At 44.2% G+C, this 20,086-nt stretch overlaps 1 protein-coding gene across 4 annotated transcripts in view; it reads left to right on the top strand.

Annotated features, from left to right (window-relative positions):
- LOC144507880 (solute carrier organic anion transporter family member 1C1-like) overlaps positions 1 to 19,649 on the top strand; it is a 59,216-nt gene extending 39,567 nt beyond the window's left edge. For all 4 annotated transcript variants that reach the window (XM_078235321.1, XM_078235320.1, XM_078235319.1 and 1 more), the window contains exons 12-15: positions 3,155 to 3,333; positions 11,579 to 11,643; positions 16,923 to 17,040; positions 18,345 to 19,649. In XM_078235321.1, coding sequence (XP_078091447.1) covers positions 3,155 to 3,333; positions 11,579 to 11,643; positions 16,923 to 17,040; positions 18,345 to 18,570 — 588 coding nt within the window. In that variant the 3' untranslated portion in view covers positions 18,571 to 19,649. The remainder of the gene's footprint in view (positions 1 to 3,154; positions 3,334 to 11,578; positions 11,644 to 16,922; positions 17,041 to 18,344) is intronic.
- The last annotated feature ends 437 nt before the right edge of the window (positions 19,650 to 20,086 follow it).

The following is a 20,086-nucleotide window of genomic DNA, read 5'->3' as shown; positions in this document are numbered from 1 at the left end:
TCGCCAAAACAGATGACGATTTGCATTCCTTGTTCATTCCCCAATGGCGGGGGGTCAACTTCGATGCCCATTATTCACAATAAACTCGTACTTGATGCTTAACTAGTATTCACAACAAACAGTTCAAAAATAACAAAATAAGTGAGTGGAGGGAAGGGATTGAATTATGAGGACCAATTATATGAATGGGGTATATCCCCAACTTGTGTTTCTGCCTCAGATGTGCAGAGATGATGCACTCCATGTGATATATCTGAACAGATATTTAATTCAGTGCTTTAAAATATCTGCTCTCCTGCTCCCAGCTGTTTGCCTACAGTTTCGTTTCTCTTTCTCAATCATCACACCCAGGCTTAACTAGTCACTGTGAGCAGTCAACAGACAGCAATAATCAAACACCAAACATCGCCATGGAAGAAGAAGTCGATTGGTGATAACGATTGCTGTTTCCATGACAATAGTGGAGGCCAGGCCCAGCTTTTTGACCTCGTCCAAAATAGTCAAATCAGATCAGAGTCTGTTCCTGAAGGGCAGTAAATTTAAAACAAATCTAGAGACCTAAGCCCAATTTAAACCGTCTGCATGTAATGACTTCAATCGGGCCATTGAGGTTGGCCTATTGATTAAGGATCCAATTGGGGGGCCAATCAGGGAGTCTTTGCCTTGTACTAAACCGGGAGTGTCAGTTCCTCTCGCACCCGCAGAGATAGACTGCTAACTAATCGCTCTCTGTTAGAGTTGTAAATAAAGGGATTTTGTTGAAGGGGCTTCTGCCTCTGAAGGCCTATTACACTGCACCTGGTCAAAACTGGGCAAAGGGGGAAGTTAAAAGCACAGGTGTTAGTTATCCGTTCACTGATCTTGCTTCCCTTGCCCCATGTCCCCATATTAATTGGCTCTTTTGAGCAGGCAATTCACAATAAGGAAGTAAGGCCCAACTCTTAAATATATAGATTGGGTTTGACAATATTATTAGGACCCAAGCTGCAATTTTTAACCTGAGGCCTAAGAAGGAGGAAGTGGCAGTGTCAGGTCCACTGTCGGGGGCACAAGAGTCCCAACAGCTAAACTTCTGCACTGAGCTACCCTTCTCCCACCAACCATGGCCCTACTCTCTCTCCACAACGTTGGCCAGGCTCATCTTTCCTTGTCCACACTATCTCCACCTCAAAATGATGGGAAAATCCTTTTCTCATCTTCAATCGCAGCCATACCTTCTAGAAACTCCCAGGGCTCTTTAGCTGCAGCCTCTTGTTGGAAGTTCTATCTCTCGCCCATTGGGTGGTCTGTCAATCTCACACACTCTCGTTCTTTTTATCAAAACAAACTGCTGCTTCACTCATAAAATCATAGGATCCCTGCAGTGCAGAAGGAGGCCATTCAGCCTATCTGGTCTGCACTGACTCTCCAACAGAGCAACTTTCCCCATCCTATCCCCATATTGCCATATATTTACCCACTAATCCTCCTAACCTACACTTCTTGGACACTGAGGCACAATTTACTATGGCTAATCCATCTAACCTGCACATCTTTGGACCTTTGGAGGAAATCAGAGCACCCGGAGGAGACCCATACAGACAAGGGGAGAATGTGCAAACCCTACACAAACAGTCACCCGATACTGTAGTCGAATCTGGGTCCCTGGCTGTGAGGCAGCAGTGCTAAACACTTTGCCACCCCTGTTGCCTCTCTTGACCTTCTTGCTCATGCTTGCTGCTATCCTCCCATTCACAGGGGAAGAAAGGTCTTGAAGTGGGGTGTTTCAGATAATGGAATTTGTGAGGGTTGAGGCCTGAATGCTGATTTGCGTGGGATTGCCGAACGTGGGGAATCCCAAAGTGGAGGGCCGGGGTGGGTGTGTCGGTGGGGGGGGGGACGGGTGGCGGTGGTGGTGGAATGGACATGATGGTGGGTCAGATATGGGTATATTCAGTGGGCTTGTGGTTGGGCGTAGCGCTCTTGCTCCTTACTCTCGTATGAGGAGGGATTGGGTCACCTAAGCCTGGAGTTTAGAAGAATGAAAGGGAATCTCATTGAAATGTATAAAATTCTGAAAACTGAATAGGCCAAATGGAGGAATGATGTTTCTCCTAGCTGGGGGGAGGGGTCCCAAACAAGCGGACATAGTCTCAGGATGCGGGGTAGGACATTTAGGACTGAGTTGAGGAGACATTTTTTCACTCGGAGGGTGGCGAACCTGTGGAATTATTTACCACAGAAGGCTGTGGAGGTCAAGTCACTGATCGTATCTAAGAAGGAAATAGAAGATGAAGATGTCAATTGTTATGCCAAATAGGATTGGTAAACAATAGTTCCCAATGCAGTGCATATAGTTAAGCCTTTCTCGGACAAGCATGTCCTCCTGTACCTACACCCATTTTAATCCTCACTCAACTAACAGGTTAGGAACGATTCTCTGCTTTTGTTCCACTGGAGTTTAGAAGAGTGAGGGGTGACTTGATTGAAGTATCTAATATCCTGAACTGTCTTGACAAGGTAGACGTGGTCAGAATGTTTCCTCTTGTGGGGGAGTCCAGAAGTAGGGGGCACTGTTTTAAAATTAGGAGTCATTCTGGTCGGACAGAGATGTGGAGAAATGTTTTCTTGAGGGTTGTGCGACTCTGGAACTCTCTGGGCGGGATTTTACAACCTGGCTCCGGCGAGATGGAAAATTCCCGCCCAAAGTCAGTGGAACTTTCCATTGTCAGACCCTTCCTTCCCCGTGGCGGGCAAAGTGGTAGAGTTCCAGCGTCTGTCTCAGAATGCGTGGAGGTGGGTCACTGAATATTATTAAGGCAGAGGTAGATAGATTCTTGTTAGCCAATGGAATCAAAGCTAATCGGGGATAGATTGGAATGTGGAATTCGAAACACAAACGTATCAGATATTATCTTGGCAAAACAAGCTCGAGGGGCCGAATGGCCTCCTGCTCCTATTTTGTATGTTTGGAAATTTAAAATAATCCCCAATTCGTGGAACCTGCTGAATGTTGGTGTAGGACAGAAAATATTCCCATGTTTTCTACCCAGCCCCTCTCCTTTAGGAAGCTTTCTCCTTTAATTCTGAAAACATTTTATGACCAATAGAAATGTTGCACTCTCCTTGTGAATCCAGACTAATTCTTCGGGATCCTGTCTTTTTTTTTCCTCAGGTATTCCACAACTGTAGCTGCATTTCCGCCTTTACAGCTGGGAATTCCTCAGCCCTTCTGGGGCAATGCCCAAGAAGGGACGACTGTGGGCGGATTTTTATTTACTTCATGGCAGTCACCGTGGTCAGTGCTTTCACATTCTCCTTTGGAGCAATTCCCGGTTTCATGATATTACTCAGGTGAGTTTTCTCAGCAGGCCCTCCCTGCTCCAGTTTCAGGTATGTTCTCGCAAGTGATACTGGCCATGATTGAGGTTAACTAATACTAAATTTTGTCATCATCATAGGAGTCAGATAAAAAAGCAGTATCGGGGAGCCCAGTTATTTCAAATAATTAAATAAAACCATAAGATATAGGAGCAGAATTAGGCCATTCGGCCCATGGAGCCTCCTCTACCATTCAATCCTGACTGATATTTTTCTCACCCCCATTCTCCCACCTTTTCCCCGTAACCTTTGATCCCTTTACCAATCAAGGGCCTACCTCTTAAATACTGTCTTAAATACACTCAATGACTTGGCCCCCACAGCCTTCCGTGGCAATGAATTCCACAGATTCACCCATCACTCTCTGGCTGAAGAAATTTCTCCTCATCTCGGTTCTAAAGGGTCGTTCGTCCCTTACTCTGAGGCAGTGCCCTCGCATCCGAGTCTCTCCTACTAATGGAAACATCTTCCCCACGTCCACTCTATCCAGGCCTTTCAATATTTCGTACGTTTCAATGAGATCGAATAAGTCCTATTTGAAGTGTAAAAATAAGTCAAAATAATACAAATTATGGAAATAAGAAATAAAAACTTAGGTTTTAAAAGATCCACCCTCAACACCCTTTCCACAACTCTCCACCCACAGGGCAGTCCCTGGACATAACCCTCTCCCCCACTGAGCAATGCATTCACTTGAACTCCCCTGGTAGATTCAGCTTGCCAAGTCTACGTCCTGGGAAACCTGTTGTAATTGGCTAATCTAGTGGGCCTGATAGTTGGATTAAAATTAATTCTAATGGGGATCCTGATGTCACCATAAGGATTCCTATTATGTCATTGGCAGAGGGTAGGGGCAGTTGTGATGGAAAATCCTGTCGGCCTAAACCGCGATTTGGGTCTCCCGAGGGATTTTACACTCCGCCGATCCTGCCCGCAGAAAACTGGAGTGAAAAATCCCACCCATTATCTATGTAATATCCGCATTCCCCCAACTCCAGAAGTCTTGGCCTTCATATCTGGTTCGCAGAGATAAACATTCTCTGTGATGTCACCAATCTCTCTGACCTTGCTCTCACCTCTCGGAGGTTGGATCGGATAAGTTCCCCATATTCTCACTCGAACTCTCTGAAGTAGTATGTGAATCGTCACAGTCTATTAGTTCTCTGATCAGATGAGTAGCGAACCAATTCCATTAATGGTAGTCTTCTTGTAGAAATAAGTGCACTTCTATTTCTTCTCACAAACTCATTTTCAGTCTCTGCCCACTAAAATCTCACATTTTGCGTCGTTTCCAGTACTTTTCCTTCTGGGTGGCATGGTAACACAGTGGTTAGCACTGCTGCCTCGCAGCTCCGGGGACCTGGGTTCGATTCCCGGTTTGGGTCACTGTCTGTGTGGAGTTTGCATCTTCTCCCCGTGTCTGCCTGGGTTTCCTCCGGGTGCTCCGGTTTCCTCCCACAGTCCAAAGATGTGCGGGTTAGATGCATTGGCCATGCTAAATTGCCACTTGGTGTTCCGGGATGCGTAGGTTAGAGGGGTTAGCAGGGTAAATATGTGGGGGTACGGGTGGCTAGTGCCTGGGTGGGATTGTTGTCGGTGCAGGCTTGGTGGGCCGAATAGCCTCTATCATTCTCGCTTCTGGTCTCTAATCCAGACTGTTGTGGTACATTATACACACTCTGGCATTGATTATAGTTTCCTTCGATTTTCGCGATACTTTTCTCTGTTATGCACTCTATATCAGTTGTTTTTTCAACATCGCATGAGTGTATTTGGGAGAACAGGAAATTGGGTCTGTAGCCTCCCATCAGAGGTTCTGATGGAGTGAAACCATTCTGAAGTGGTGTGGAACGGCAGCTCAACAATGCTAAGTTGATATGATTCTGTTATAGTGTAGGGATAGGGATGTTTTGCTGCAATTGTATAGGGCATTGGTGAGGCCACATCTGGAGTATTGTGTGCGGTTTTGGTGTCCTTATCTGAGGAAGGATGCCCTTGTTATAAAAGGAGTACAGCGAAGGTTTACCAGGCTGATTCCTGGGATGGCAGGACTGTCAGATGAGGAGAGACTAAACGGTTAGAATTGTGTTCATTGGAGTTTTGGAAGAGTGAGAGGGGATCTCATAGATACCTATAAAATTCTAACAGGGTTAGACAGGGTAGATTCAAAAAGAATGTTCCCAATGGTGGAGAAGTCCAGAACTGGGGTCGTAGTTTGAGGATAAGGGGTAAACCTTTTAGAACTGAGGTGAGGAGAAATTTCTTCACCCAGAGGGTGGTAGTGAATGTTGGAATTCACTACCACAGAAAGTAGTTGAAGCCAAACATTGTCTGATTTCAAGAAGAAATTAGATAAAACTCTTCTGTAAATTTCTTCAACCATTCCTTCGCAAACTGTGGGCCATTGTCTGAAATGACAAGACGGGAAATGAAATGTGAAACAATGTCCGTTTCTGAGGTTGCACCATGAAGATGTTAAACCTCAATCCATCTGGAGTAAGAATCTGCAGCTGTAAAGACTGTCTCCTCCTTGAGCTTGCAAAGGTCCATTCTGAGACATTCCTGTGGTCTGGATGGGAATGAGGATACCGTCAATGGTTCTGTTTGCTCTCGGTAATGGATTTCGCAGGTGATGCCGTTTGAAATCATTTCCTCCAGTGAGTTTGAGATCCTTGGCAGACTGAACTTCACACTCTAACATGACACATAATAATGAATCATAGAATCCCTACAGTGCAAAAGAAGGCCATTTGGCCCATCGAGTCTGCACCGACAACAATCCCACCCAGGCCCTATTCCCATAATCCCACACATGCAATCTGGCTAATCCCCCTGACACTAGGGTCAATGGAGCATGGCCAGTCAACCTAACCAGCACATCTTTCGGACTGTGAGAGGAAACCGGAGCACCCATAGGAAACCCACGCAGACACCGGGGAGAATGTGCAAACTCCACGCAGACAGTTACCTGAGGCCAGAATTGAACCCGGGTCCCTGGCAATTTGAGACAGCAGTGCTAACCACTGTGCCACTGTGCTGCTTGGGTGTCCCAGGCATACTCTCTGAAGGATCTCAAATCTGAAGGTCCCTTGGTATGACCCAACTTTTGTTACAAATTAGCAAGTTATCCACGACTGAAATATTTTTGCTGCTGGAAGCATTGTTTCAGGATGAGATTCAGGACATATTCCGGCTTCCAATTCATATTTTAGCGCATTCTTCATCTGCTTCTTTGCTTGTTGAATTTCATTTTCTGTAGTATTGCTGACAGGAATTTTGTATTCAATGAGGTATATGACTCTACATCTTCAGTTAAGTTGATGTCCTCCTGTTCTCCTTTCTCAGGAACAGATGACAATGCATCTTTGGTTTCTTCCCCTGCTGCTCAGGGGAGATCTTCTGCCTGGTTTTCTTTAGGTTACCGTAGAAGCTAGAAGCAGGAGGAGGCCATTTGGCCCTTTGAGCCTGTTCCGCCATTGATTTTGATCGTGTCTGATCAATGAATTCAATATCCTGATCCCACCCTTCCCCCCCCCCCCCACCGCCCCGCCGCCCTCAATAAGATCCCTTTTGCTCCAAGAGCTATATCTATTTTTTTTTTCTTGAATCAGACGTTTTGGCCTCAAATACATTCCGTGGTAGTGAATTCCACACCTCCACCACCCTCTGGCCGAATAAATTACTCCTCACCTCAGATCTAAAAGGTTTACACCTTATCCTCAAACTATGACCCCGAGTTCTGGATTCCCCCACTATCTGGAACATTCTTTCTGAATCCACCCTGTCTAATCTTGTTAGAATGTTAGAAGTTTGTATGAGATCTCCTCTCACTCTTCTAAACTCCAGTGAATGTAATCCTATATATCACATGGTTCTATTAGCTTTTGGTGCTCCCACTTCAGAGTACTGATTTCAGCCTTCTCACAACATAGGGGGAATTCCAGCCATTCATGCCAGCAGGATTCTCTGGTCCCACTGTCAGTGCACCCCCTCCGATGGGTTTCATGGCGGCGTGGGGTGACATGAATGGGAAATTCCATTGACAACGGCGGGACCAGATAATCCAGCTGTCAGTGAACAATGCGCCACCTCCCACCATCGAGAAACATGCAGTTGGGAGGCCAGGGAATTGCCCCCATAGTGTGCCATTCGGCCCTTCGAGCCTGTTCCACCATTCAATATGATCATGGCTGATCCTCTATCTCAACTCTATCTCTGCTGCCTCACAGTGCCAATGATCTGGGTTCAGTTCTGGCCTCGGATCATTGTCTGTGTGGTGTCTGCCGGTTCTCCCCATGTCTGCGTGGGTTTCCTCCGGGTGCTCCGGTTTCCTCCAACAGTCCAAAAATGTGCATGTTAGGTTGATTGGCCATGCTAAATTGCCCTTTAGTGTCAGGGAGTTTAGCAGGATAAATGTATGGAGTTATGGGGGTAGGGCCTGGGTGGGATTGTTATCGGTGCAGGCTCAATGAGCCGAATAGCCTGTTTCTGCACTGTAGGGATTCTATGATTCTAACACCATTCTCCTGCACCTCCCCATACTCCCTGACACCTTTAACGTTGAGAAATCTATCTATTTCTTTCTTAAATATATTCAGTGACTTGTCCTCCACAGCCTTCTGTGGCAGAGAAATCCAGAGGTTCCCCATCCGCTAAATCAAGAAGTTTCTCCTGATCTTAGTCCTAAATGGCCTACCCCATATCCTGAGACTGTGACCCCTGGTTCCAGAATCCACAGCCAGAGGAAACATCATCCCTGCATCCAGCTTGACCCCCCTCTCATTCTGAATACAGGCCCAGTTGACCCAATCTCTCCTTGTACCACAATCCTGCCATCCTAGGAATCAGTTTGGTCAAACTTTGCTGCACTCCCTCTCTGGTAAGTATATCCTTTCTTAGATAAGGAGACCAAAACAGTCTCAACACTCCATGAGTGGTCTCACCAAGGCCTTGAACAGCTGCAGTAAGACATCCTTGCGCCTGTTCTCAAATCTGCAGGCTTACTTTCAGTGACTGATGTAAGAGGACATCTAGGTCCCTTTGTACATCAACATTTCCCAACCTATCACCATTTAAATAATTCTCTGCATTCTGTTTCTCTGTCCAAAGTAGATAACCTCACATTGATGCACACTATACTGTATCTGCCATGTATATGCCCACTCACTCAACTTGTCTAAATCACTTTGAAGCTTCTTAACAACCTCCTCACCACTCACATTCCCACCAAGTTTTGTATCATCAGCAAACTCTTGGTACCTTCATCCAAATCATTGACCTGTATTGTGAATCAATGGGGCCCAACCACTAATCCCTGTGGGACCCAACCAGTCACTGCCTATCATTTTGAAAAAGACCCATTTATTCCTACTCTGTTTCCTGTCTGCTAACCATTTCTCAATCAATATGAATATATTATCCCCAATCCCATGTACTTTAATTTTGCACACTGACCTCTTATATGGGACTTCATCAAAAGCTTGCTGAAAATCCAAATGACTAACACCCACTTTTCTACTATCGAGTAGGTTTGTCAAGCATGATTTCCCGTTCAAAAATCCATGTTGGCTTTGTCTAATCCCATTGATATTTTTCTAAGCGTCTTGTTTCCATGTCCTTCATAATAGGTCCATGCATTTTCTCTGCTGCTGATGTTTGGTTAGCCAGTATGTAATTCCCTGTTTTCTTCCTCCCTCGTTTTTTAAATAGTGGGGTTGCATTTGCCACCCTCCAATCTGCCAGAACTTTTCCCAAAATGTACAACTTAGGAAGATGACAACCAACACATCAGTTATTTCCATGGCCACCTTCTTTAGTACCCTGGGATGTCGATCATCAGGCAGTGCGGATTTATCAGCTTTCTGTCCCAATAATTACTCCAGCACTTTGCGTTTTAGTAATACTAATTTCCTTCTATTCCACTTCTCCCTTTCTTTGGGTCTTTAGCTTTTCTGGAAAGTTATTTGTGTCTGTCTCTTAAAGTAGTGATTTAATTGCTCTGCCATTTCCTTGTTCTGTATTTATAAATTCTCCTGTTTCAGAATGTAAGGGACCTACATTTGTCTTCATTACTCTTTTTACATACTTGTTGGAGCTTTTACAGTCTGCTTCTATGTTACTTGAAAGTTTACTCCATTGCTCCCCTCTTATTTGATGGACCTCTGAATTGTGTTGCGAATTCTGTGCTGAATTCAGTTGATTTTTGTTGGAGATGTGTGCAAGCTTTCGGACGTAACAGCGGACATTCTTGGTTGTGAATCACATGCAAAGTTTCTGTGCTTTCTCTTCCTTTGTACCAGAGTTTAGTAGTCAACTGTCCCTCTTCCTTCAGCTGAACGTCCTCTGTACAGTGGAGCTTTATAGTTGCTGTGTCTAAAAGAATTGCAACTCCAGCTCCATTGTCTAACTTGAAGGTTTTTGGGCGGCGCGGTGGCACAGTGGTTAGCACTGCTGCTTCACAGCACCAGGGACCTGGGTTCAATTCCCTGCTTGGGTCACTGTCAGTGTGGAGTTTGCATGTTCTCCCTGTCTCTGCATGGTTTTCTTCTGGGTGCTCCTGTTTCCCCCCACAGTCCAAAGATGTGCAGGTTAGGTGGATGGACCATGCCAAATTCTCCCTCAGTGTAACTGAGCAGGTGCCTGAGTATGGCAACTAGGGGAATTTCACAATAACTTCATTGCAGTGTGAATGTAAGCCTACTTGTGACACTAATGAATAAACTTTACTTTTTGCTGCAGCATACTGATTTAAAATGGCCCCTCTTGCAGGAATGACAATTTGCATTTTTAGAGAGGCATTTTTTGCACTGACGCTGTCTTTTCCTGCAACTAGGAGAACACCGAATAATGGCAGCTACTGAACCCTCTTCACTTTCTCTTGTTTTGCCGCCGTTGCTTCCATTGCTACAAACTGCACTGTCTCCACCGATTGTCTGCACCAGATTTCCCTCCCCCCTCCAATAAAAATTTGATTTGCTTTCCTGATTTCTGCCTGCCTCACCATCCGCAAGGAGCCAAGTTACATCAATAGTTCCGATTAACTTGTTAATTTGGGACCCAGTATGTTTCCGTGCTGTTGAGAACGATCGCATCCATTGTCAAGGACACTCGGTGTGATATGTTACTCTAAATATGGCTGTAAACCTCATCCATTCAGGCAGCCCACATCAGTGGTACTGTACTTACTTTCTGTGGCATATACGCAGTGCCTGATGACAAATTGAAAAAAGATGGTTTAAGTTTCTGTTTATGTTGAGTCACAGTGTTAAATGTTCACCTGACTCACTGGTTTGCAAAGAAAAAAAGAGGGAGCTTGAAAGCTCCATGAATTTCAATTTGATGTGTTCTATTATTAAGGCTGTCCATTGTGAACTCTGATCCTTAAGCTATCTGAATTCATCTTGTAGCAGCTTCTGATGGTCACGATTTACATTCCAAAAAAAATGTTGTCAGATTTTGCCACTCGTTTAGTTGGAGGTCATCAGACCTGGTGCAGTAACGCAAAAATATTATAGAGTCAATTTTTTGAGCCATGCTACCGTCTTTTTATTTGTTAGTGTCACAAGTAAGGCTTACATTAACACTGCAATGAAGTTACTGTGAAATTCCCCTAGTCGCCACATTCTGGCGCCTGTTCAGATCAATGCACCCTAACCAGCACATCTTTAATACTGGGAGGAAACCGGAGCACCCGGAGGGAACCCAGGCAGACACGGGGAGAACGTGCAAAACTCCACACAGACAGTGACCCAAGCCGAGAATTGAACCCAGGTCCCTGGCGCTGTGAGGCAGCAGTGCGAACCACTGTGCCGCCCTAACAAGTCTCCATTCCAGGAGCACTGCTTGGTAAATTGCTTCCTGTGTGTCTACTGATACTTTAGCTGTGGGAAAGAAAGTATCGTAGATGTTGCGCTGAGCTTATTTATTGTAGAATGTTCTTTTTCATAACTTTGTCTTGAACCTTGTACCGTCTTCCCCATCTCCAGTTATTATTGGTAGAGCTTTCTCTTTGCAACCAATCTATAGTGTGATGATTCACCAATATTAATATATTTGATGACTTAAGTTAAGCCTGTTTAGAATGGCGTATAAATAACGCGCCCACATTCAACTTGCCCATTCTCCACCTTTGTCCATTACTGTACAACCTTACACAGACACATTTCTTGCATGTGTTTGCTTCAATATTGACGGCAATGTTTTTCTTGTTTATTGTCAGGAGTAATGAGCCGGAGCTGAAATCATTGGCAATAGGTATACATACCTTGTTAGGAAGAACACTTGGTGAGATGCTTCATTTTCCTTTTTTTTTGATGAATCGGAAGCATTTGTCTCGATATCTGGAAGAATGGGGGTGGGTGGGGTGGTGGGGAGGTGTTGGAGTCACTGTAGTGTTGCTGGAATCTTAAATATAATGAGACAATTTCTCCCCTCATGTTATACCCATTAACTCTTAAGGTTTTGCTAGAAAAAGCAACTGAGGATATGGGAACAGAGGAACAAAATATCATTCAGCCCCGCAAACCTGCTCCACTATTGAATTAAATCATGGCTGATCCATTCCACAACTCCATTTATCAGTTTTAGCTCCATACCTCTACAGACTTGTATAGCTCTTTGTCTACAAAGCTCCAATTGTCCCCAACATCCATGGAGTTTTGGAAACTCTTGTCATTTCTGATATCACTAATACATAACAACTAAAAGGGATCTTAAGTTTAACTTTATTTATTAGTGTCACAAGCAAGCTTACATTAACACTGCAATGAAGTTACTGTGAAAATCCCCTAGTCGCCATACTCCAGTGCCTGTTTGGGTACACTGAGGGAGAATTTAGCATCTCAGCTGCAGGGCATCAATTCAGGAGTTCCTCAGGATAGTGTCCTAGACCCAACCATCTTCAGCTGCTTCATCAATGACCTTCCTTCCATCATAAAGATCAGAAGTGGACATGTTTGCTGATGATTGCACAATGTTCAGCACCATTTGCGACTGCTCAGATACTAAAGCAGTCCATGTATAAATGCAACAAGACCTGGACAATATTCAGACTTGGGCTGACAAGTGGCAAAGAACATTCATGCCATACAAGTGCCAGGCAACGACTATCTCCAACAAGAATGTATCTAACCTCACCCCTTGACATTCAATGGCATTCCCATTGCTGAATCTCCCACTATCAACATCCTTGGGGTTGCCATTGACCAGAAACTGAACTAGATTAGCCATATAAATACTGTGGCCACCAGAATAGGTCGAAGGCTAGGAATCCTACGGCAAGTAACTCACCTCCTGACTCCCCAAAGTCTGTCCACCATCTGCTAGGGAAAGATCAGTATGATGGAATACTCTTCACTTGCCTGGATGGGTGCAGCTCCAACAACATTCAAGAAGTTCGACACCATCCAGGATAAAGCAGCCCACTTGATTGCTACCTCTTCCATAAACATCCACTCCCTCCACCACTGACGAACAGAGGCAGCAGTGTGTACCATCTACAAGATGCATTGCAGGAGCTCACCAACGTTCCATAAACAGTGCATTCCAAACCCACAACCACCACCATATAGGAAGACAAGGGCAGCAGATACCTGGGAACACCACCACTTGGAGGTTCTCCTCCAAGTCACCCAGCATCCTGTCTTGGAAATAGATCGCCGTTCCTTCATTGTCGCTGGATCTCCCTCCCTACCAACATTGTGGATGTACTTACACCTCGAAGACTACAGTGGTTCATTAAGGCAACTCACCACCACGTTCTCAAGAGTAACTCGGGATGGGCAATAAATGCTGGCCTAGCCAGCAAAGCCCACATCCGTAAATACATTTTATAAAGCCTCTTGAGCCTGCTCTGTCTTTTGATAAGATCATGGCTGATCTGACCGTGGCCTCAACTCTACTTTCCCGTCTACTCCTTCACCATTTAACTCCCTTGTCAATCAAGAATCCATCTAATTTGACCTTAAAGTACCCATTCACTCTGCCTCCACTGTTCTCTATTGAAGAGCATTCAACTGACTAACAACCCTCTAAGAAAAAACATTCTCACCTCAATCTTAAATGGGATGACCTTTATTTTTAAACTGTTCTAGTCCCTCCCATGAGAAGAAACATCCTTTCAGCATTCATCTATCAAGCCCCCTCAGGGTCTTGCTTGTTTCAATAAAATCACCCCTTCATTCTTCTAAATTCTTGGTGGGTATAGGTCCAACCTGTTCAACAATTCTTCATAAGATAAGCTCCTCATCTAAGAATCTGTCCAGTGAACCTTCTCTGTACTGCTCCTAATGCAATTATACGCTTAAGGTGAGAATAAAGCACAGTGCTCCAAATGTAGTCTCACTAATGCCCTATGCATCTCTTGTAAAACTTTCCTACATTTGTATCCCATGCAATAAAGGATAGCATTCCAAGGGGAATGCAAAATGCAGTAGGAAAGGTTTTGCTATAATTGTGCGGGACATTGAGGAGATCACATCCTGAGTACAAAATGACAATCAACCACAGTCATTCATTTTATCAATTTCAAAAAGCTTTTATCCGCTGCAGATAATAATGAATTATTATTTATTATTAATAATTATAGAATTTCTTATTCTTGTGTCAACACACAAGCCACTTCAAAGAAAGAATTCATTTATCCACAAGGTATTAAATATCTCAATTAAACCAAGCTCAAACTCCGCTGCAAGTTATAAAAACAGTGCCTGCTGAGCTGAGTGCAATAGTCACCCTTGGAGCTCAGCCAGGCATTCATAATGAATGAACAGAAGCAAGCATCTGTTTTTTCATTTTGGCTCCAAGCTTCTGTTCTTGGCCATCAAGTATAGAATGGAGCAGGCAGACAGGAAGGCATCCTCATTCGCCTGCTCCTACGCCTTGCTAAGGGGGCCTGTAACAGCAAGAGTTTGAGGGCCAAATTCACATTCAGCCCAACTGCCTTCCCTTCCTCTGTGGCTAAGTTCATGCCTGGGTACCCCTAGCAAGATCTTGAGGGGTTTTGTGACTGGTGGACACCGCTGGAGCTGGAGTGTGTCATCAGCCCTGATAATGACATTTTAAATTAGTTTGATAAGTTTCTGTTAAAGTCCTACAATGGTTGGTCCATGGCTCAGTAAGATCAATGTCTGATGAGTTGGTGTGTGAAGGTTATAAATCAATAGTAGTGCAGGCTTTTTTTAATGCTCAACCTGAATCCATGAGCTACCATCGGGGAAACTTGAAACCATGTAGCCTGATTCCAACTGCGAGACGGTATGAAACTGCTGCCAGAGGTAGTTGTAAAGTACACACTTCTGCCTTGTGTTGATCTCAGCACAATTATACTTTTTATTCATTCGTGGAACATGGGCGTCACTAGCTGGCCAACATTTATTGCCCGTCCTTAGTCGCCTTTGAACTAAGTGGTTTGCTAGGCCATTCCAGAGGGCAGTTGAGAGTCAACCACATTGCTGTGGCTCTGGAGTCACACATGGGCCAGACCTACTTTAGGACGGCAGATTTCCTTCCCTAAAGGGCATTAATAAACCAGATGGGCTTTTCCGACAATTGGCAATAGTTCCATGGTCACCAGTAGACTCTTAATTCCTGATATTTTTATTGAATTCAAATTCCACCATCTGCCGTGGCAGGATTCGAAGCCGGGTCCCCAGAACATTAGCTGAGTGTTTGGATTAATAGTCTAGCAATAATACCACTAGGCCATTGACTCCCCTATATATCCAATGCAGTAACTTTGAAATTGTTGCTTTGAAGGACAGAACTTGAATATTAGCACTAAATAGGGAAACATGTTGCTGAAGTTTTTATCTTGCACTCAACAGGACAAACAAAAGAATGCCAAATTTCAAACGATCACAACAATTTACACTGCAGGAGAAAAGGGTATTGATTGGTTGACAGGTTGGTTGTAATTAGCTGAGGTGTTCCTGGAGAAAACAGCAGGGAACTATAGGCTCCCCAAGCCTCTGGCGTCCTTTGCTCCTGCTGTACAAGTTACAGTGATGGTTTGAAATTTGGCATTCTTGTGTTTGTCCTGATGAGTGCGAGACGAAAGCCTTCAACATGTCTTCCTTTCCAGCAATATTCAACCTTGCAATTGTTCAACCCCCTTCGAAACTTTTTTCTAATATAGATAACCTGTCCTTTGCAACTTTGGCAAAATACCAACAATCCTGTTCAAAAATTGAATGCTGGTAAGCAGAGCTCTGCATATCGTGGTCACAGGCATTAGCTTAGCCCTGCTTTTAATTAGAATGCAGAGCCAGTAGTATAGCTCGGTGCTGCTACATAGAAAACACAATAGGGGAAATGGTCAGTCAGACTCGATGTGGTTTGAATCAACAATAGGCTTTGTTACCAAACAAAGAGCAAAATATGTACCACATATATTGAATATATGTGCCCGGGGTGGCACAGTGGTTAGCATGGCTGCCAGGGACCTGGGTTCGATTCCTAGCTTGGGTGGCTGTCTGTGTGGAGTTGGCACACTCTCCTCGTGTCTGCATGGGTTTCCTCCGGGTGCTCCGGTTTCCTCCCACAGTCTGAAAGATGTGTTGGTTAGGTGCATTGACCATGCTAAATTCTCCCCAGTGTACCCGAACAGGCGCCGGAGTGTAGCGACTAGGGGATATTCACAGTGACTTCATTGAAGTGCTAATGTAAGCCTACTTGTGACTAATAAATAAACTTTTTTATAAACTAAACAAGGTCAGACTAAATTACAATGCGACTACTTCACTCAATTCTCCAGCTCTAAATGCAAGTCTCTTCTTGCCATGTGGTATCTGTTGTTCTATGTTTCTATCCTGGATGAGTACAAGGGACTTAATAGGATGGAGGGTTATAGGTAGGCCTAGAAGGTAGGGATATGTTCGGCACAACTTGTGGGGCCGAAGGCCTGTTTGTGCTGTAGTTTTTCTATGTTTCTATGTTCTGCTGATTGGCTCAGCTTCCATTGTATCTGGTCCGGTCATGTGGTCCTCGGGAAATGACCCCCCCCCCCCCCCCCCCCCCCACACCACCACTTAAAGGGTCACGCTACTACATTGGGCTTTAAACTTGACACAACCAGCAGCTGTAACCCTGTACACCAATCCATTTCCCACGTAGAATTTTCAAGACACTAAGAAGCCCTAAAGCTTGGTTAACATCATTCATAAGCAAAACAATGTGCTAGCAGCAAAGGGGATGATTACATTTGTGCTCTGCATCTCTCAAGGTTGTTGGAGTGGGAGAACAAAAGTGGCATTGAATGAAATTGACATGGGTGAATGTTCCCATTTCCTTGGTGAAAAATGAATTGTGTTCGACAGCAAAGCTATTCCATTAGGTACGGAAAAATCAGCCAGGCAAGAAACGGTTTGAAGGCTCCAGCATCCTGTACATAATACATTTTAAACTGTGCTTCTAAAAATAGCCAATAGCTGGACGCAACAGAAATATGAGCCGGGAAAATGGGAATCTGCGCTTGTGGAAATGAAGCAGTTTAGCATAATTGTGTAAATGGTCACAGGGTACGGCTGGAATAACTGTTGATAACGGCCTCCTCCTCCCTGTTACAGCTGGAATCCCTGCTCCTATTTACTTTGGAGCTTTGATTGACAAAACATGCCTGAAATGGGGAACTAACAGGTGTGGGGAACAAGGAGCCTGCAGGATTTACAACTCCGATGCTTTCAGGTAAGAATGCGTTGCTGGCTCAATGCAATGGATGTGATTGAGGTACAAGGTGCAATGACCCAGACTCTTTTTAAAATGAGAAATTAAGAGCTTGACTTATAAATTCAACAAGGTGAAACCAGCAGGTAAAATCTGCCCTCCAACTGGGTTATTAGATAGAAAGAAAGACTGCCGTTTATGTATCGTTCCCCTTTCCTGAATGCAGGATGCCCAGAATCGCTTTACAAGCACCTAAGTACACATAGCAAACTCCCTCAAACAGCAGTGTGATAATGACCAATCTGTTTCAGTGATTAAGGTAGGGATAAATATTGGCCCGGACACCCTGGATAACTCTCCTAGATTATATTTCAAAATAGTGCCAGGGCACCTTTCAGTTCACCTGAAGGTAGGTACGGCCCCAGTGAAGCACCTCATCTGAAAGACAGTGCAGCACTCCCGCAGTCCCTCAAAGTGTCAGCCTAGAATATGTACACAAAACTGGCGTGTGATTTAAACTAGAGGTTTGCTAACACCTGGGCTAAGGTTGACATTCAAATTATCAATTCCTTATGCTCCTCTCCACAAATAAACTATGAGGCACTTGATGCACTATCAACACCCAGAGATGGAATCTGGAATAATAGGTTTTTATCAACTATAAAAGGGAACTAACTCTACAGTAGACTCTAACCAAGGGACCGGACCAGAATGAGGCGAAGGGGAGGAGCAGCCACCTTTATACCCCAATGAACAGGGGAGGAGCCTCAGGCAGCACCGGTAGGGGCGTGTCCCGTCATCAGAACATAACAGTGGTTATCAGAACATAACAGTGGTTTACCACAGCACTTAATTATGCTAAGACCAAACCTGACCTGAGGAAGTTTATCGAGTAAAGCATGGCTGCATTTTTGCCCCATTGCAGTAACTTTTGAGTTATTAGGGTTCATTCCATGATGCTGTGATCCCTGTATGCCCTGAATGCAGGGATAGTAGGTACTTTAGCCCAATCCTATCCAGGCCCTATCCCCATAACCCCACTCATATGCCAGCCATCTAACTGACACATATTGGGAAACTAAGGGGCAACTTAGCATGGTCAATCCAGCTAATCTATTGGACTGGAGGAAACCAGAGCATCCGGAGGAAAGCCACACAGATACAGGGAGAAGGTGCAAACTCCACATAGGCAGTTGCCCAAGGCTGGAATTGAACCCGGCTCCCTGGATGCAGCAGTGCTAAGTGCTGTGCCATCGTGCTGTCCATTAAGGATTTTCTGCCCCGCGAGTATTAATGCCTCATTCTTGTTCTCCCATTCCATGCAGGTATATCTTTCTGGGCTTACAAGTGTCACTGCGTGGAGTTGGCATGCTGGTGTTTTATTTTATTTTAATGCAACTGATTAAACGTTTTCCTGCCAAGGACCGCTGCCCAGAAGCTAACTGTGGGACTGAAATGGTCCCTGATCAGGACAAGGAACATGGGCCAGACAATGGAGATCTTTCCGTCAAAATACCCACCAATGACTCAGACAAAGATTCGAATGTTTGAAAAAGGACTTCAATGCCAAGTGTAAATTAAAATATAACCATGTTGCAAATTTTGAGTCAAACATTTTAGTAAAAGAAAGCAAAAGATTTTATTTTTGTTAATTATAAAATCTATAAGTGCCATAATCTTTTAAAAAATTCTCAGATTTATATTAATTATCTGTGCTTTTAAATAAATGTCTTGAGGATGGAGTAAAGTTGTCACCGAGATAGGACATTTTCCATCAATTATGTTTTTTTAATGAATTGTGTCTGTGGAACAGTAACTGTGAACTGAAAACTATTTTATCTTTTGTCTGAACACTTTGGAAATGAAATTTGGGATCTTCCCGTCACCAGCAGTGCCAAGCAGTCGTCTAACCAATTGCCTGCTTCTACTACACCATACACACAGTTTAAATTTCCATGGAGAATGGTGCCTGGAGTAAATTGTGCAATGGATTCACCACAAAATTATTTTCTTATGATATTGCTGAAGCTCCCCAATTTTTTTCCCCACGGTGTTTTCAAATCAATGGAGGTTCTTGGGCAAATGTAGAATGTGCCTTTTTAGTGTCTTGGGCCAATGTGGCATTGTTGGCCATCAAGAGGCCAACTGATGCCAGTCAAGTGTTCTTAACAATTTGATGTGCTTTGGGTTAGAATAAGATTGGCTCACGTATTGATTTCTTCATCGAGTTAGAAAGGTCTTCCATCAATCGGATCAATTTATTATACATATCCTTTTTAAAATCTGAATTAACGGAACACTTACTTGGATAGCTTAGATGATCTGCTACTCTTTTGCAGGCAAATTCTACCCTTATAACAGGCCTTAGTGACAGAGACCAGAGGCAGAATGTTCCCATCCCACCCGCCATGGAAATTGTAGCAGGAGGGACAGTGCCATGCAAGGGGCACTGATCTCGGGTGGGATTTTCCAGTCTTGGGGCGAGCGTGGTTGAAAAATCCCACCCCAGATCCCGCCATTTCTCAGACAGAATGAGGAAGGATGAATGGCGAAACTACTTTCCATCTGTTTTTGAAATATTTATCTTTTGCATTGTTCTTAATTCTTAAATAAAAGTATTTTCCCTGAAATCGTTTGCCTGTCAGCTTCCTAAAAACGGTGAAATACAATTAAACCGATTTCTATTTAAAACATGTTTAAAACGGAACCACAGAATACTACTCGCAGAAGAGGCCCTTCGGCCCTCGAGTCTGCACAGATGTATGAAATGTCCTGACCTGCCCACCTAATCCCACTTGCTAGCACTTGTCCCATAGCCTTGAATATTATGGTGTGCCAGGTACTCATCCAGGTACTTTTTAAAGGATATGAGGCATCCCGCCTCCACCACTGTTCCATCTTGAACACCTCAGTCAGGTCACCCCTCAGTCTTCTCTGCTCCAACAAAAACAACCCAAGCCTATCCAACCTCTCTATATAACTAAATGTTCTACTGCAAGCAACATCCTGGTAAATCTCCTCTGCATCCCCTCCAGTGCATTCACATCCTTCCTATAATGTGGAGACC

The sequence above is a fragment of the Mustelus asterias genome, chromosome 19, assembly GCF_964213995.1.
Source record: "Mustelus asterias chromosome 19, sMusAst1.hap1.1, whole genome shotgun sequence".
NCBI lineage: Eukaryota > Metazoa > Chordata > Chondrichthyes > Carcharhiniformes > Triakidae > Mustelus > Mustelus asterias.
This window is presented reverse-complemented; position numbering and strand designations above follow the sequence as displayed.